The following is a 17,808-nucleotide window of genomic DNA, read 5'->3' as shown; positions in this document are numbered from 1 at the left end:
ACAAACAGGTTATGGAGTTCCCAGGTATCTGCTGCTCCTGTCTTTCTAGATGGGAGTGGTTGTGAGTTTGGTCAGTGCTGCCTAAGGAACTTTGGTGAGTTCCTGCAGTGCATCTTGTAGATGGTAAACACGGCTGCCACTGTGCTTTGGTGGTGAAGGGATTGAATATTTGTGGAAGGGGTGCCCATTAAGTGGGCTGCTTTGTTCTGGATGGTGCCGAGCTTCTTGAGTGTTGTTTGAGCTGTACTCATCCAGGCAAGTGTTAGGACATTTAAGACTGAGATGAGAAAGAATTTCTTCACTCTGATGGTGGTCAATCTTTGGAATTAATTGCAAGACTCTTCACAAAATTTGTATTTGTATTCCTCGTCCTGTTTTGTGTTTTATGTAGCTTTTTTCAGTGTGGGATTAGGTGCTGTTGAGCTTATTCATGGAAGAATAACAAGAAATCCTATATTTAAAGAAGTACGTAATAATAGTCTTTATTATTGTCACAAGTAGGCTTGCATTAACACTGCAATGAAGTTACTGTGAAAAGCCCCTTGCAACAAACACTTGACCACAAATGTTCTACAACACCAGATTCGAGTCCAACAGGTTTGTTTGGAATCATGAGCTTTTGGAGCGCAGCTTTCCTCAAGTGAGCCTGATGGAAAAGATGAAAAAAAGTGGAAAAGATGCCACTCACTCAAGAGGGCAGATGGGGCCTCGGTTCACCATTTCGTCTGAAACATGGCATCTCTAACAGCATGAACATGCCCTCCGTGTCAGCCTTGATTTTGTGCTCAAGTCCTGCAGTGGGACTTAAACCCACAACCTTTTGATTCAGAGTGCTGCTAGCTAAGCCAAAGCTGATAACTGTCAGTGGATGCTCTTTACTTTAGTGTGACTGTCTGGGCCGAGGAGCAGTTGCAGAAGAGATTTCCTGATCAAGGATGTGGGAGTTCAGTTCTGTGGCGATACTGGAGAAGATGGGGTTGTTCTCCGAAAGAGAAAGATGATGAGGGATTTGATATCGGTGTTCATAATTATGAAGGGTTTTGATGGATCGATAACTGGGGAATACCGATTTAAGATAATTGGAACAGAAATATTGGGAGCCTTGGGAGGAATCTCCTGACATAGCAAGCTGTTACAATTTGGAATGAACCTCTCGAAAAGATGGTGGATGCAAATTCTACTTTCAAAAGGGAATTCGATATGTTGTTGAAAGGTGAAATTTCCAGGAAGGTGGGGCAGAAACTAGAGCTGGGACGAATTGGAAACACAGATGGTCCGCCTGGCCGGCGTCTGTGCTGTAAAGTGGATTCCAAGATTCCCTGGCTCAGTGTTTACACTGTTGTTTCTCGAGTCAGAAAGATGGATTCAATGACCACCCCTGGACTCATGAAAGACCTTGCAGAAATGCGAGTCTTTTTTTTTAATGGTATCTAGACTTGTGGAATTTGCAGATCATCTGCATCCCCTATCATGTGACACTTGGGTTCTATGCCTTTTCCTTCTCCGATATTTACTGGTTTGAGCATACATACGTAGTTTATTCCCAAAATTGAAAGGTCAATGGACAAGAACCTCTTGAAACAAGTAATGAATTCAGCAAGAGGACAGTGATGACAAATCAGCATTACTTCTCTTCATGCAACAAAATGAACTTCGAGTTTTACATTAATTGTACATCCCATTACTAACCCTCTGAGTCTGCAGCACACTGCTCTGCATGTCAGAAATTGTTCCATTTGTCTCCACAATTAATTTCCTGTAACCCTCAATTGAAAAGACTCATTCTGGAATTAGTGGTACAGCACCAAGGCTCATTAAGCAGCTTGAGTTGGGTCCCGCTGCAGTCAACATCTAATGTGCGTGAACATTGGTACACTGCTCCAACTAAGGGATGAAAAGGATCAGTTGCTTAGTAATGGAGGCTGAATGTAACTCTCCCGCTGGGTGAGAAACTCTGATCAGTCGTGATCATAAATCAGTTTCTGTCTCACAGAAATCTCTCTGCCATTAGTGTGACGTATGGTGGACTGAATTTGAAGGTTCCATTCATTGTGCAGAGCTTTGCTTGCTGAAAGCATTTATTGAGATATCAGGACTACAATATTAGAGCCTTCTCTCTGTGTGGGCGGCATGCTGGCACAGTGATTAGCACTGCTGCTTCACGGCGCCGAGCTCCCAGGTTCAATCCCAGCCCTGGGTCACTGTGCGTGTGGAGTTACACATTCTCCCCATGTCTGCATGGGGGTGGTCTCACCCGCACAACCCAAAAGATGTGCAGGTTAGGTGGATTGGCCATCCTAAATTGCCCCTTAATTGGAAAAGAAATAATAGTATACTCTAAATTTATTAGAAGAAAATTAGAGCCTTACCTCTGCTCCATGCAAGCCACAGATCCTTGCAAAGTTACAATTTGGGCTCTTTGCTAACTTTGCCCAAGGTTGTTTGGCTGTCTTTTGTGGGTATATCTCAACTCATTTCTCCACCAATTTCTATTGATGCCAGGAAATCTAGGCACCCTTTTGGTAATGTGCCCAGGAAAATAAACACAGATGATTTTTGAGTTTAACTACTAAACTCGTCTCGTACTTCACAAACTCTCATTCTGACCTTTGGGAACAGACTCTGACCTTCAGGAGTGGGGACACAGTGCCACTCGGATCTTATTTTAAGTCGTATTAAGCAAGTTTATTAAGCAAAGCTTGGACTAATGGAGTTACTTTTAGATTAAGGGGATTCCCTGTGGAGTTAATGAGATACATTGGTCAGGATTCTCCGTTGGCTGACACCGAAATCAGGGTGTGTGATTGGGTGGAGAATACCTCCTGACGCCGAAATCGTGGCAGACGCTAGTTTGACTCCAAATCGTAATGCTCTGCCTCCTCGAAAACGACGTCAGTGCAACGCATGCCACGTGTAGTTGCAACATTGTTTGCATGTCATTAGTGGGCCCACCCATGATACTCCACCTCCAATGGGCCGAGTCCCCAACAGTATGGTGCACGTATGCTCTCACAAATAGTGAACCTGCTGCGATGGCTGTTGAGAGAGAGAGGGAGGGGGGGGGGGGGCACGGAGACAGTGCCCAGCATCACCATACTTCGCCAACAGCTGTGCCGCTGGCCGGGGGGCTTCTGGCAGGTCTGAGAGACAGCTGGTAAGACAGCCATGTGGCTGCATATGCAGCTGACTGCCCAATTTAAACCTGGTACCCTGGGTCGTAAAGGTGACCCCACCGGGGTGCCCTCTGGCCCCAGCCGACTGTGTGCGTGTGTGCGAATTCTTCAACATTTACTTAAAAATAAACTTCTTCCAATTCAGGGGCAATTTACAGTAGCCAATTCACCACCTTGCATGATTTTAAAGATCTTTTCACACTTGTTAGTAATAAAGGTTGTTTCTGAATGAAATCACTCCTGGAGCGAGGTTTCCTTTCGTCACAGTCTTCCAAACTAAAATAAAATATTCTGGTTTCTGTCCAGTATCCTAGCCACTGTTCGGGTCTGGTCTGCGATCGTAATAGCGATGTTCATATAATCTTGGCTTTGATTAACAATAAACAAACCATTTAACTCGGGTGGACAAATTAAAAGCTTGCAATTCGAAGAACAAAGCTAACTCTAGTGTCTATGCACCTTGAATTTCTTCACACTGTAGAGCTGAATGAAAGCACTTTTTCTTGGAAATTCAAACCTGCTTTTTAGCTCAGTAGTTTCAAACTAATCCACCATTCAGCCCATGAAGCATCTCAAAAACTAAGCACACAATTTTGTTTTAAATTGGAATTATTCCTTTTCCCCACCGAAGCCCATAAATAGCATGTTAAATAAAACTTGGTATAGAATTCTTAACCTTATTCACTTACTTTTAATTTGTTTATGGTTTGGAGATATGGCATTAGCTTAAGAAAGGTGAAGGATAGTGGCACTGAAGATGAAGAGAAGGATGGGGGCAATGGCACATCCCTGCTTGACTCCAGTCTTGATCTCAAAAGTTTACATCTTATTTCCAGGGTATCGCCAACATCTTGTCACAGAGGAGTCAGATGATCTTGAATTTCTTTGGACAGCTGGTCTTTGACAGGCTCTTCCATAACTCTTCCCGATTGACTGAGTCAAAAGCCTTGGCCAAATGGATAAAGGGCATGTAGAGTGTTTGATGTTGCCCCTGGCATTTCTCCGAGCAGTGAAAATCATGTCCGCTATTCCAAGGTTTGGTCGGAACCACACTGGCTTTCCGGAAAGATTTCTTCAGAGACTGGGAGAAGGCGGCTAGCGAGGATTCGGGCGATGTCCTTCTGGGTGATGGAGAGCAGGGTGATTCCTCGGTCGTTCCTACAATCCGCTTTGTTTCCTTTCTTGAAGATGATGGTGATGACAGCATCCCTGAGGTCGACGGGAATTTTGTCTCTGACCAAGATTTTCAAGAACAGCTGATGGAGATGATGAATGATCTCTTATACAAGTTTGAAAATCTCCCGGTTAGAATCCTGCCCACTCCTATGGCTTTTCCATTCTTCATGTGATTAATGGTAGCTTCAACTTCATTGGCCTGTGGTGGGAGTCCAAGATCAGCTTTGATAGGGAGTAGTTGGGGGATTTCCTCAAGCCTGTCTTCATTTATGATTGTATTATGGTTTAGGAATTCTTTGAAGTGTTGCTTCTGCCAAAGGCTGTTGTTTTCTCTGTCGTTCAAGAGGGTTCTGTCCTTGGCACCAGTGGAGTGGACACCATCTACAGAATGGATGGAAACCTTTCAACCGCAACAGGTTGAAATCCAAGAAGAAATGACACTGACACCACTCATGGAACTTCGTCGCCATCTCCACTCTCAGAAGAGAATCTCCAAGCCATGCTTGACACTTTTGCAGGAGCATACCAACTTTCGCAGGAGCATACCGAAGAATTGATCTCAGCCTCAACCTCATGATGACTCAAGTCCTTTACCTCCATGCCCCAGGGGAAGATCCAGGCACTCTTTCCAGCAAGATCAACAGGGAAACATTTCCCCTACCTTGGAAGCCACCTCCTAATCTAAGGCTAATCTATGTGGAGATCTAAAATTTGTACTCAAGCCGCGTGTGCCTCCTGTGGACACCTAAGGACGGGAGTCTTTGACGGCCCAGCTGGGAGGACAGTGTACTAACATCAGTACCCTTGAAGGAGCCAAGAGCACCAGCATCGAGGCCATGCTCATCTGAAACCAACACCGCTGGACCGGCCAAGTGCTTGGGTGTCAGAGTCCCGACTGCCAAAGAAAATTATCTTCGCCCATCTCATGGGAGGCGGCCTGAACAAGAGTAGGATAAAAGAAGCACCTCAAAGACACCCTGAAAGGCTTACCTTGAGAAATGCAACTTTGATGTCAATGCCTAGGGACACCTTTTCTCAGAAGAGAGCGACTTGGAGGAACCTCCTGACTGAAGGGATAGCATTCTTCGAAGACACCCGACAGCAAGAGGAGGCCCGGAAAAGGCCCTTGAGAAATGAATACCTGCGATCTAAAGTCCAAAGACCAATTCCACCTCCTCAAAACTTGCTAAGTGTGCTGTTGAAGATGCGGCTCCAGGTTCGGGCTCATCAACCACAGAACCCTTGACCAGTAACACTGAGATTCTCGATCACTGAAGAAGGAGCTTAAGAAAGAGCAGGTAATGCTGTAGAGCTGGAGTAAATTCACATTCACAGTACAAATTGCTCTTGCATGTGGAATAAACACTGAAGTTCCGCTGTTTTATTTCATATAAGATGAGTCATTTATTTGCAGATTGTTGAGGATATTGTAAAATTAGCAATATTTTAAAGATTTGAAAGTTGGAGAAGGACAGTGATTGGAAATTGCTCAATGAGAGACTTGTTAGCATAGGAGCTGAGGCAAGGTGTGAAAGACTAGATTTAATGAGGTCAAGTTTGACTTTTGGGCAACCAACAGGCGGGGCATATGCACCAGGAGCTTGCATGTACCAACAGAGAAGAGACAGCCATGATTTGTAGACATCAGTTTCACTTACCCTGAGTATCAGCAGGCTGTGGGGCACCAAACGGGCACCTTCATGCAGTTCACCCGTTTAATGCAGGCCAATATCGCCTGCCTTGGCCACCATCGAGGCAAGTGCGGGGTTGGGAATCTTGGAAACAATGGGCAAGATTTATGTGAGGCCTCCCAGGGGAGCAGTCCTGGTTTTTTTTGGTTTGCCCATTCCCAAATTAAGTCTGCATGACTTTAAAGTTAACATTTCTCATGACAGGGCAGCACGGTGGCCTAGTGGTTAGCTCAGCTGCCTCACGGCGCTGAAGCCCAGGTTCGATCCCGGCTCTGGGTCACTGTCCGTGTGGAGTTTGCACATTCTCCCCGTATCTGCGTGGGTTTCTCCCTCACAACCCAAAAATGTGCAGAGTAGGTGGATTGGCTACGCTAAATTGCCCCTTAATTGGAAAAAATAATTGGGTACTCTAAATTTATAAAAAAAACATTTGTCATGACTATTAAAAATATTTTGAGGTGAGGGGCGTGGCTGGCTTTGCTAAATCAGTTATTCAGGATCACAAGCGTAGATTTTCCACTTGACCTTTTGTTCTCGGAGTTCATTGAGGGGGCAAGAATGGAGCTTTCACTCTCTGTGCGCTGATTCTGAATTTCTCCGTTTGGGGCCAGTGGCGCTTCAAGCTCCATTTGGGAAGGAGCTTCGTTTTGATATTAAAGTGGGGCAATTTGAATTTCTGCACACTGCTCCCAACTTTAAAGCATGTTGATATTTTAAGCACGTCCATGTGAAATGGGCATTCAGAGCTGCTGGAGACCCAGTTGATTGAAAGAGAATGAGCAAGTCAACGAACTTGGCCATTTTTCAGTCATGTCTTTATTTATTCTGTTGACATTTTTGATGCTTTGTGCCAGTTATTCATTTAAAAAAAAATTGTTATCCTTGCTTCATTATTGGCACCAATGGGTTTACCTATGGGAATGGTTCCAATTGAGAAGTGGTGGAGGGCCAATTGAGCAATGCACAGAGGTGGTCAGATCGCTCATGGGCACTGACACCTGTAGTTGAAGATTTGGGGGGCAGACCTTGCTTGCAGGTGGGACAGCAGATTTGTTGACATTACTAAGATATCGGAATGCCTGCCTAACATACTGAACATGCTCCTCATGCTTTTAAATGGTACATGGTAGAAGGAGGTCTGGATAATCAATAGATAGCATGCCCTGATCGGATGGTAGCATAGTGGTAATGTTACTGAGCGAGTAATCCATAGGCCTGGACTAATGCTTTGGTGATAAGAGTTCAATTCCCCACACGGAAGCTGGGAGAATTTAAATTCCAGAATTTAAAAATCCCGGAATTTAAAAATCCCGGATGAAATGCAAGTTTCATAATGATCATGAAACTCTGGAAATGTGGTAGTATCCCACCTGGTTCACTGATATCCTTCAGAGGACGAAAGCTGCTATCCTTAGCTGGTCTGGCGTTCATGTCACTCCAGATCCACAGCAATGTGGTTGACTCTTAACTGCCCTCTGAAATGGCTGAGCTAGCCTCCCAATATCAAACCACCACAGAATAAAAACACTTATCAGTGTGCCTACACTGTGTGGACCGAAATGGTTCAAAAAGGCAGCTCGCCACCACCTCAAAGGTAAGTAAGGGATGGTTAATGGATGCTTCCCTTGGGCAGCATGGTGGTGCAGTGGCCAGCACAGCTGCCTCACTGCGCAGAGGACTTGGGTTCGATCCCAGCCCGGGTCACTACCCGTGTGGAGTTTGCACATTCTTCCAGTGTCTGTGTGGGTCTCACCCCCACAACCCCAGGGATTGGCCACGCTAAATCGCCCCTTAATTGGAAAAACTTTAACAAGTGGATGCTGGGCTTGCCTGCAAGGCTCGCTCCCAATAAGCAAAAACACCTCTAACCGTGTTGGCAAGCATTGTTACACCTGCTGATGACTCCATGGTTGCAAACCAAGCACTTCTATTTGATTAAACCTTGCCTCCTCCTCCTCTTTCCCCCCCCCCCCCCCCCCCCCGCCCCCGCCCATTTCTATTTAGATGCAAACTGCATCATAGGGTGTTGGTTCATATCTGAAGCTTTAAGACATCCAACTAATGTGTCTGTGACAAACCTGACACTGGTCTAGAGTACGGTTGCGATGCTTGCCTGCTAACTTGTACCTCGGACAGTCACAGTGGGATTTGTTCTAAATATATAGTGAAGTTAATCAGAAACTGATAGCAGTTTCTTCAGATTAGCAGCGGGGTTGGCTCTGCATCTTATCTCGGGGTTAGAAAAATCGGCAGGACGCGACTCTTCAATTCTCCTTTTCCAGTTGTGTTTTTTTTTAAAAGGTTGCTGAACTATGATTTGTTTATTTTTTTCTTTTACATAGTGTCGTGTCTGCAGTGACAGACACATTCCAAGTGTTTATGACAATAGATAGACTGACCTGATCTTGTGTTATGATTGATTGCTATTTCCATTCAGTCTTCCAGCTTCTAGTGCACATTGAACTCAACACCACCTCACTGATTGTTTACTATAATGGTCAAAGCAGTTTGCTTTCAAGTAATATTATTTGTATTTTTCTCGCTTTGCTGCAAGGCTACAGTGACTTTCATTAAATAAACACCCTGCAGAATGAAGCTGTAAGAATGCAGTTATAAGCACAAGCTCAGATTTGTTTTTTATCTGTTCCCATTGTAGTTGCCGACACAACATGGTTTAAATCTGTGGTTATTTTGTGTTATTGTATAAAGTGGCTGAGGTTGTTGATTTTTGCTTTTCACGGAAGAAAGACGACAGGATAGGTCAAGACTTGCATTTATGTAGCACATCTGCCAAACTCCATGGGTGTTTTTACGTGGGTGAACTTGTCGTTTTTTTGTACACAGCAGGATTCCACAAGCACCAGTGTTAGTTTAGAGAGGAACATTAGCCACAAAGACCAGGAGAGCTCTTTTAATCTTTGAAAAGTGCCATGAGATCTTTAATATTGACCGATGGCCTCATTTTAACATTGGTGCAAAAGCAAAATACTGCTAATGCTGGGAATCGGAAATAAAAACAGACTGCTTGGAAGTACTTTGCAAGTCTGACAGCAGCTGTGGAGAAACAGAGGTGAGTGTTTTGAACTGATGTCCTGATGATGAAAGCTCATTGATCTGAAACATTAAATCTGTTTCTCTCTCCACCAATGCTGCTTGATCTGCTGAATATTTTCAGCATTTCTGTTTTTAACCTCGGGTTGGCATCTAATCTAAACGACTGTGCCTCTGAACAATGTGCTGAGGTGGTGCTTGAACTGCTAGCTTCATGGCACAGGATAGCACACTCAAGACTGAGCCAAGCTGACAATGATTCACGAAGCATTAATTGAGCTGCATGAGAAGTAAAATGACCGATATTTGAATTACATTGTTTGTTGCGTGCACAATCTACAATAAATTGTGGAGCTAATGTGCTTCTGCATTTTCCGAGTTGCATGCCACTAAGAGGATCTTTTAGTGACTTACTTCCCTTGAATGGACTTAACCTATGTCAGTTCTCCAGTAACCCCTAAGTGATGTGTCCATGAAAGCTCATGCTGCTTTTAAATTGGAAAAGCAGTGGGAGGGTAATTGCCAGGGTTTAAGCTGGTCAAACACCATCAGTATAATTGATGGTTCCTCAGCCTTGGCAATGGCCAAATTGCCCCGGATCTAAATTAAGTGCATTAATTTATTTATTAATTGAGTATTTAATTGTAGTCAGGTGGTGGGCATCAAGTGGAGATTCACTTGTATCTAGAAGCAGAGAGAAACTGTGTTGCATGAGTTTAGGAGTCAGTTTAGAGGTCTGTAATATGTGTTTATGTGAACTGAACTTTAGAGGTGTGTAAGGATAAGGCGGCTCCAATTCTATCCTTCGCTCCTTGGTTATCTGAGATATTCACACCACATCAGGCAAAGACTGGGGCAGCACAGTTGCTTCACAGCTCCAAAGTCATAGAATTTACAGTGCAGAAGGAGGCCATTCAGCCCATCGAGTCTGTACCGGCTCTTGGAAAGAGCACTCTACCCAAGGTCAACACCTCCACCCTATCCCCATAACCCAGTAACACCACCCAACACTAAGGGCAATTTTGGACACTACGGGCAATTTATCATGGCCAGTCCACCTAACCTGCACATCTTTGGACTGTGGGAGGAAACCGGAGTACCCGGAGGAAACCCACGCACACACGGGGAGGATGTGCAGACTCCGCACAGACAGTGACCCAAGCCGGAATCGAACCTGGGACCCTGGAGCTGTTAAGCGATTGTGCTATCCACAATGCTACCGTGCGGTCCCAGGTTCAATTCCCAGCTTGGGTCACTGTCTGCATGTTCTCCCCGTGTCTGCGTGGGTTCCGTCCGGGTGCTCCGGTTTCCTCCCGCAGTCTAAAGATGTGCAGGTTTAGGTGGATCGGCTATGCTAAATTGCCCGTGGTGTCCAAAAAGGTTAGGTGGGGCTATGAGGATAGGGTAGAGGTGTGGGGATAGGGTGGAGGTATGGGCTTAGGTAAGGTGCTCTTTCCAAGGGCCAGCACAGACTCGATTGGCCAAATGGCCTCCTTCTGCACTGTAAATTCTATGAGCCCTTTGTGGTCCAGATGTTTTAAAAGATGTTTCTGTGTGGCTAACTAATAGAAAATAATTGGCAGGTTAGATGTTCTAATCCACTGTCCCTGTCTCTTGCTCCTTTTGGGTTTCCTGGATAAGCTATCTTTGATTTTTCAATACTATTATGAACTGAAATTGGATCTGTGATTATCAGAAAGCTAAGGTCATAATATACCCAGTGACTGACTGGACCTTGCTTATATACTCTTCCGGAAAGGGGAGGGTTGTTTTCTGGCACTTTTACTGTTCTACAGCAAGAGTGTTTTGCTGTCAATTGACAGGAAAAATGAGAGTTTCAACAAAAAATGTGGCCTGATGACTTGGCAAGAAGAAACTGACAGTTGATGCTAAGAATTGGGGAAAATAAAGATTTAAGAAAACAAAATTGTGATAAAAGAAAATAAACCAGGGAGATGTCTGAAGAGATGAAATGCGAATTAGCATATCAGTGAGAAAAAAACGATGTGTCCTGAGGTGACTATAGGAAAACAATGGGGGGTGTAGAAAAGACAACTTTGAAGTGGAGAGATAAGGAACTTGACACATATGTGCAAAAAGCCGACTTGACAGGGTGGATAACATCAAAGAGAAAAATGGTATATCCATAGTACAATGACTGGGGGGGGGGGGAGAGAAAGTAAGACAGACAAACACACACACAACAGCCTCCAGCCACAGAGACGGAAAGTCTCCTGAAACCAAGTTGTTACTAAACAGGCAGCTGGTTAAGATCAGAACTTGAAACAAGCAGATTTTGCCTTCGGTGAAGCTGAAGACCGTTTTCCCAAACTTGGGCAGGTAGCCTGTGCATGGTAATTATTTGCTGGATTTAGCTTGTAGAGTTATATAATATTGGATGTTCTTGGGGCATCTCCTCGTTCAGGGAACATAGATAGTTGGGACCAAGGGGTAGTTTCCTGTAATACTGTGTGTGTATATTTAGCCATTAGTGTATTTAAGTATTGTAATATCTTATCGTCCTTCTTGTAGTGTTTTAAGTTAATAAATATTCTTTGTTCACACAACGACTGGACTATTCCTCCCAGATTCGCAATTTTTTCTCGCAATATACCAAATTGAAAGTATCCACCACAAGAACCGGTGTTTCAAGTTCACCTTTTGGGTTTTGGGATACTCTCGAATTTTGCATAAGCAGGGTTCTTAACAAAGAAAATGGAGTTGATTATTTTACTGTTCCATTTGATGTGGCCCTTTTATCTCAGAAGTTATTGCCTGTCCCCTCACTTTGCTGAGTGGAGTGTTTATATGCGTAGTATTTTTTCAACTGTTGCAATGTTGAGCTTCTTTACTGTTCCTGAACGAAGTGAGTGGCGCAGTTTTTTTCAATCAGACTGGCATTAATTGCCCATCTTGAGCTGCCAGGAGAAGGTAGTAGTGTCCATGTGAGAGTGAAATCATATGTTGGCCAGACTGGGTGAGGACAGCAGCTGTCCTTCCTTAAAATGGATTTCCATGACAAACTTATACCTTCATGAACACTTCATTAAAAAACTTAAATTCTAAAATTACCATGGTGGGATTTGGGCGGATTCTCTTGATTATTAGTCTCACACTCTGGATTGCTCATTCAGCAGTCCTGCCACATCCAGTCATGAAGGGTGGTGCTCAGTTCAACAAGTAAGAAGAGGGGGTTTCAAAAGATTTCCATCCTCAATAGTGGAGGGAGCACAGCACATCAGTGCAAAGAGACGAGCCTGAAGCATTCGCAACCATCTCCAAGAAGCGTCAAGTGGTTGATCCATGTTGGTCTCCTCCTGAGGTCCCCAGCATCACAGTTGCACACCTTCAGTCAATGCAGTCACTCCATGTGCTATCAATAATTGGCTGAAAGCACTGGATATTGAAAAGGCTATGGAGCTCTGACACCATTGTGGCAATAGTACTGAAGACTTGTCTTCTAGAGCAAGCAACGCCCGAAACAAGCTATTCTGGTACAGCTACAAACTGCCAAGCTATTCTGGTACAGCTACAAACTGACACCTACCAGATGCTATGGAAAATTTCTCATGAATGTCCAACGCAAACAGGATAAACCCAATCTGGCTATTTACCACTACATCAGTCACAACTCTGTGAACTTGGCAATGCACATAGACTGCAATAACCAGTTCAGTGATATTCAGTTTGGATTCTGCCAGGGCCTCTCCACTTCTGACCTTGTTGAAACCTTTTTCCAGGCATGGACAAAGATCTGAACTCAGGAAAATTACTGCCCTTTATATCAAGGAGCATTTGAGCGAGTGTGGCATCAAGGTGGTCTGACAAATTGAAGTCAGTAAGAATTGGGAGATAATTCTCTACTGGTTGGAGTTGCACCTAGCAGTGATAAGGTTGTGATTGTTGAACCAAAATCCTTAGTCCCAGGACATCATTGTCCAGGGGCTGTTTAGCACAGGGCTAAATCGCTGGCTTTGAAAGCAGACCAAGCAGGCCAGCAGCACGGTTCGATTCCCGTAACAGCCTCCCTGAACAGGTGCCGGAATGTGGTGACTAGGGGCTTTTCACAGTAACTTCATCTGAAGCCTACTCGTGACAAGCGATTTTCATTTCATTGCAGGAATTCCTCGGGGTAGTGTCCGAGGTCCAACCATCTTTGGCAGCTTCATCAATGACCTTCCCACCATACGGTCAGAAGTGGAGATGTTCAATGCCGATTGCACAGTATTCAGCACCATTTTCATCTCCTCAGAGTGAAGCATGTCCATATGTAGCAAGACCTGGATAAAATTCAGACTTGTGTTTACAAGTGGCCAGTAAAATTCACACCACGCAAGTGCCAGGCAATGACCATCTCCAACAAGAGATAATATAACCATCGTCCCTTGACATTGAATGGCATGACCATCGCTGAACCCTGTACTATTAGCATCATAGGGGTTACCATTGACCAGAAATTGAACTGAACTAGCCATATAAATACTCTAGCTACAAGAGCAGGCCAGAGGTTGGGAGTTCCGCGGCAAGTAACTTGCCTCCTGACTCCCCAAAGCCTCTCTACCATCTACCAAGGCAGTCAGGAGCACAATGGAATGCTTTCCACTTGCCTCGATAAATGAGGCTCCAACAACATTCAAAAAGCTTGACTCCATCCAGGAAGAAGCAGTCTGCTCGATTGGCACCCTTTACACCAAATTAAGAAGTAATTCCCTCCAGCATTGATTGTATGTTCGCAACAGGATGTAGCATCTACAAAATGCACAGCAGCAACTTAGGAGGGCTCCTTAGACAGCACCATCCAAACACTCAAACTCTATCATCTAGCAGTACAAGGGCAGCAGGTGTATGGGAACACTGCACCTGCAAGTTCTCCTGCAAGCCACTTGCCATCTTGACGTGGAACTAACATACATATGAACAGCCTAATTTATAGATGTTAGTTCCACGTTAGGATGATATGTGTGACTTACAGCAGAGCCTGCAGGTAGTGGTGTTCCCATGCATCTGCTGCCTCATCCGTTTTAAGAGGGAGAGGCCGCCGGTTTGGAAGAAGCACTAGTGAGTTGCTGCAGTGTCTCTTGTACACATTACACACTGCTGCCAACTGTATCACTGTTCCTTCACTGTCACTGTGCCAACATCATGGAACTACTTTCCTAATAGCACAGTAAGTGTATCTACAGCAGGCCAAGAAAACGGCTCACTCTACCTTCTCGAGGGCAATTCACAGAATCACAGAATTTACAGTGCAGAAGGAGGCCATTCTGCCCATCAAGTCTGCACCGGCCCTTGGAAAGAGCACTCTACCTAAGCCCATACCTCCACTCTATCCCCACACTTCCACCCTATCCCCGTAACCCCATCTTACCTTTTTTGGACACCAAGGGCAATTGAGCATAGTTAATCCACCTACCCCTGCACATCTTTGGACTGTGGGAGGAAACCAGAGCACCCGGAGGAAACCCACGCAGACACGGGGAGAACGTGCAGACTCCACACAGTCACCCAAGCTGGGAATCGAACCTGGGACCCTGGCGCTGTGAAGCCATTGTGCTAACCACTATGCTACCGTGCTGCCCAAATGTTGGCCTTGCCAGTGACCCTCTCAACCCGTGAAATAATAAATAAATATCTACCTAAAAAAGGTGGTGGAAGCTGATTCTATAAATAGCTTTAAAAGGGAGATGGATAGGTAATTGAGGATGAAAAAAGAGGTTTATAGTCAATTTCTGATGTCAGACAAGCTTAGCATGGAGACTGTTAAACAGTGGAAAGAAGTGATGAAGTAGACATAGGAAATTCTTCACATTGAGTGATTAACACACAAAATTGACTCCCACAAGTGTGGTAGAGGTTAAAATCAACCAAATTACTTAAGTGCTGTATTTGGGGAAGGGAAAGGGTAGAGCGTTTCTGGATGATCAGCCATGATGGGCTGGATGGACTTTCTTGTCCATATCTGTCTTGTGATGAACAGGAAAGTTCTGAAGATTTTTACCAACCATTCTCGTATGGACCAGCCTGACAAGTTTATTTGTCTCTTTGTGGATTAATTTGTGATTGAGCATTATGCTGAGCATACTCAGTTACTGAACAATTTGAAGTGGCCTGAAACCACAAAGGTCATAAATATTGAGACCGGGAAACACTCTTTGCAGTCACTTTTCACATGGATTTAACTGTCTGATCTCAGGTTTGAAAATTAGAAAGTGTGACTAGTGTGTCTAAGAAGGAAAGTGCGCTGGAGAGGGGGAGAAATTGGAAAGAAAAGGTCAGAGTGGCAACGTGATAAAGTGAATACAAGATATGGGAAATTACCATGGGTAAGGGAGAGGTTCAGAGAATGTGTGTTAGGGAATAAAAGAGAATGGATGTAATGAAAAATTAAAGGAAATTTGGAGAAACGAGAACAAGAGAGAAGTATAATCCAAATTTAGGAACCTTGATCAATCTGATCTATGGGGGAGCACTTGTCAATACGCATCTCAGCACGCAGCCAAGGATTAGGAGCGCTCTTCTCATGCAATATGCCAATTCCAACTTTCTGAGGGGATATAGTTGCATGCCTAGCGCGGGAATAGTATAGTCACATCAGGGGAGTCATCGATTTTAGAAGCCAGTGCGCCAAGGCTTAAATGCTGAACAGAAATCAGTGGCACTCATACATACAAGTTGTGATTGAATGGGCATAACTTCGTGACTAGGTGGGTAGGTGGGGTTATGGGGACAGGGTGGAGATGTTGGCTTGGATAGGGTGCTCTTTTAAAGGGCTGGTGCAGACTCGATGGGCCGAATGGCTTCCTTCACTGTAAATTCTATGATATGATTTATGAAACATTGCATGTGAAACCATATTGGAGCAGATTTCAGAATTTCTAATGCAAATATCAGCAAATGTGCAGTGGCAGTCTTCACCTCATAAGATAATGATTAGCGCTGTGATGATCAATCTGTATTAACTCATATCTCTCCTGTTGTCCTAATGCTCTGCAGAGGCACTGGAGTGTCCTTTCCAGGGTGGAAGCTTGACCAAAATGTATGGAGACCCTGGGCTGTAAACATCATGGACCCCTCTCAATAACCTCAGTTGAGTCTAAAGGAATGCAAAACACCATGTTTGGCACTGCAGGAATTAGACATCAGTCTGCCTTTGGGCTCGACTTCAGATTTCCTCATCAGGATTTACTTCCTTAGCCCAACTCTCTTCAGATACCCACAAGGCAGTGGAGCTCTTTGCCCATAGCTGGGAGTTTGGCTCATGAGTGGCAGAGCATGACCACATGACCGTGGGCCCGCCCCCCCCGCCCTGCATGCTCAGTGGCAAAACCTCCTCCAGGTTCATCTGAAGCTTCAGCTTGGGGTGGCAAGGGAGCTGGTTTTAGTGTGTTGACATGAGGGAGCATAGCTGAGTACTTACCAAAGGAGAGGTTGTGTGCACTGAGAGGGACAGCATTGCAAATTTAGCACTTTTTTACATTCCTGCTAGCCAGCGATGTGGACTGAAAATAAGCAAATTAGCAGAAAACAAACTCTCTCAACCTGTTGGACACATCAGTGCTTAGATACTGGACCGGAACCATAATATTAAATTTTTAAGGCGGTGAGGAAAGATCGATTCATTCCAGGAATGGTAACGTAAGAAATAGGACTTGTTTATTTAAAAAACAAACTTTACTAAAAGAAAAGGAAAATGTACTTCCAGGTCTAACACATTTTCCCATCTTATTTTTACAGTGGTGGTGCTGGTGGCGAGAAAATGGACAACTCTCTCCTCCGGGGGGATCTCATCGCGGCGGGTCTGCACGAGAGGTACTGTTCACACAATTACCAACTCAGAAAACAATTGTTATCGCTTGAAAGTAATTTATTTACAGTGTGGTCTTCAAACACGTTTCCTTACCTTCCCCTAATGTTCAGATGCCCACCCATCTCATGTTGCCTCCCGGAACAAGAACAATTAATTGTCCATTTGCTGATGACACATTTAGTGTATGCTTTCATTGTTATGCAATAGCTAGCCAATGGAGCACTTTGGTTCATCAGCCCACACACCAGTTCTTTGTCAGGTGTCACTGGAGATGCAGGCTGGGTTATTCAGGAACAGGAAACAATTGGAGAATTTTGTCGATTCTTATCTTATCTGCAAAAAAAATATTCATTTGTGACTGCAGGTTTTGTTTCTATTTGATTGATATTTTTATGCAATACTGCACAGTGAATCAGGTGCCTTAGTAGGGAACAGTTGGGCACTGATGACCTTCTTGGATGTTGGAGATAATATACAAATTGGAGTTCTCCAGGGTGTTTATTAACTTGCATAACAAAGTTTGCCTAAAATGCTTTACATCATTTCGAGTAGCCTTGTTTTTATAGGCAAATATTCTGTCCCTTTGCAAATAGCAAGGCCCAACAAACAGGAATGAAGAATATGAGAAGTTAGTCTATTTGCTTCAATAAAAAAGAGCTGGGAATACCCCAGCCGATCAAGCTGCACTTGTGGAGAGAAACAGAGTTAATGTCACAGATTGACGACGTTTTGTCAGAACTGAAAAAGTTGGAGATGCACCAGAATTCAAGCCTGTTCAGAGGCTGAGAAGGGAGAAGAGAACAGAAGAGAAAGTCTGTGACAACGGCATTCAGGGAAGATTAAATAATGAAAGGGATGGTAATGGGGCAAGGAAAGGAAGAAAATATGGGTCTTGTTGAGGTGTAAGGAG

General features: G+C 44.3%; 1 protein-coding gene across 4 annotated transcripts in view; it reads left to right on the top strand.

The window, feature by feature from the left end:
- klhl13 (kelch-like family member 13) overlaps positions 1-17,808 on the top strand; it is a 280,287-nt gene that overhangs the window by 65,466 nt on the left and 197,013 nt on the right. For all 4 annotated transcript variants that reach the window (XM_038774152.1, XM_038774155.1, XM_038774156.1 and 1 more), the window contains exon 2: positions 16,826-16,900. In XM_038774152.1, the coding sequence (XP_038630080.1) occupies positions 16,826-16,900 (75 nt within the window). The remainder of the gene's footprint in view (positions 1-16,825; positions 16,901-17,808) is intronic.

Source organism: Scyliorhinus canicula, chromosome 17 (genome assembly GCF_902713615.1).
Source record: "Scyliorhinus canicula chromosome 17, sScyCan1.1, whole genome shotgun sequence".
NCBI classification, from domain to species: domain Eukaryota; kingdom Metazoa; phylum Chordata; class Chondrichthyes; order Carcharhiniformes; family Scyliorhinidae; genus Scyliorhinus; species Scyliorhinus canicula.
The sequence above is the reverse complement of the archived record's forward strand: the minus strand, read 5'-3'. Positions and strand labels throughout refer to the sequence as shown.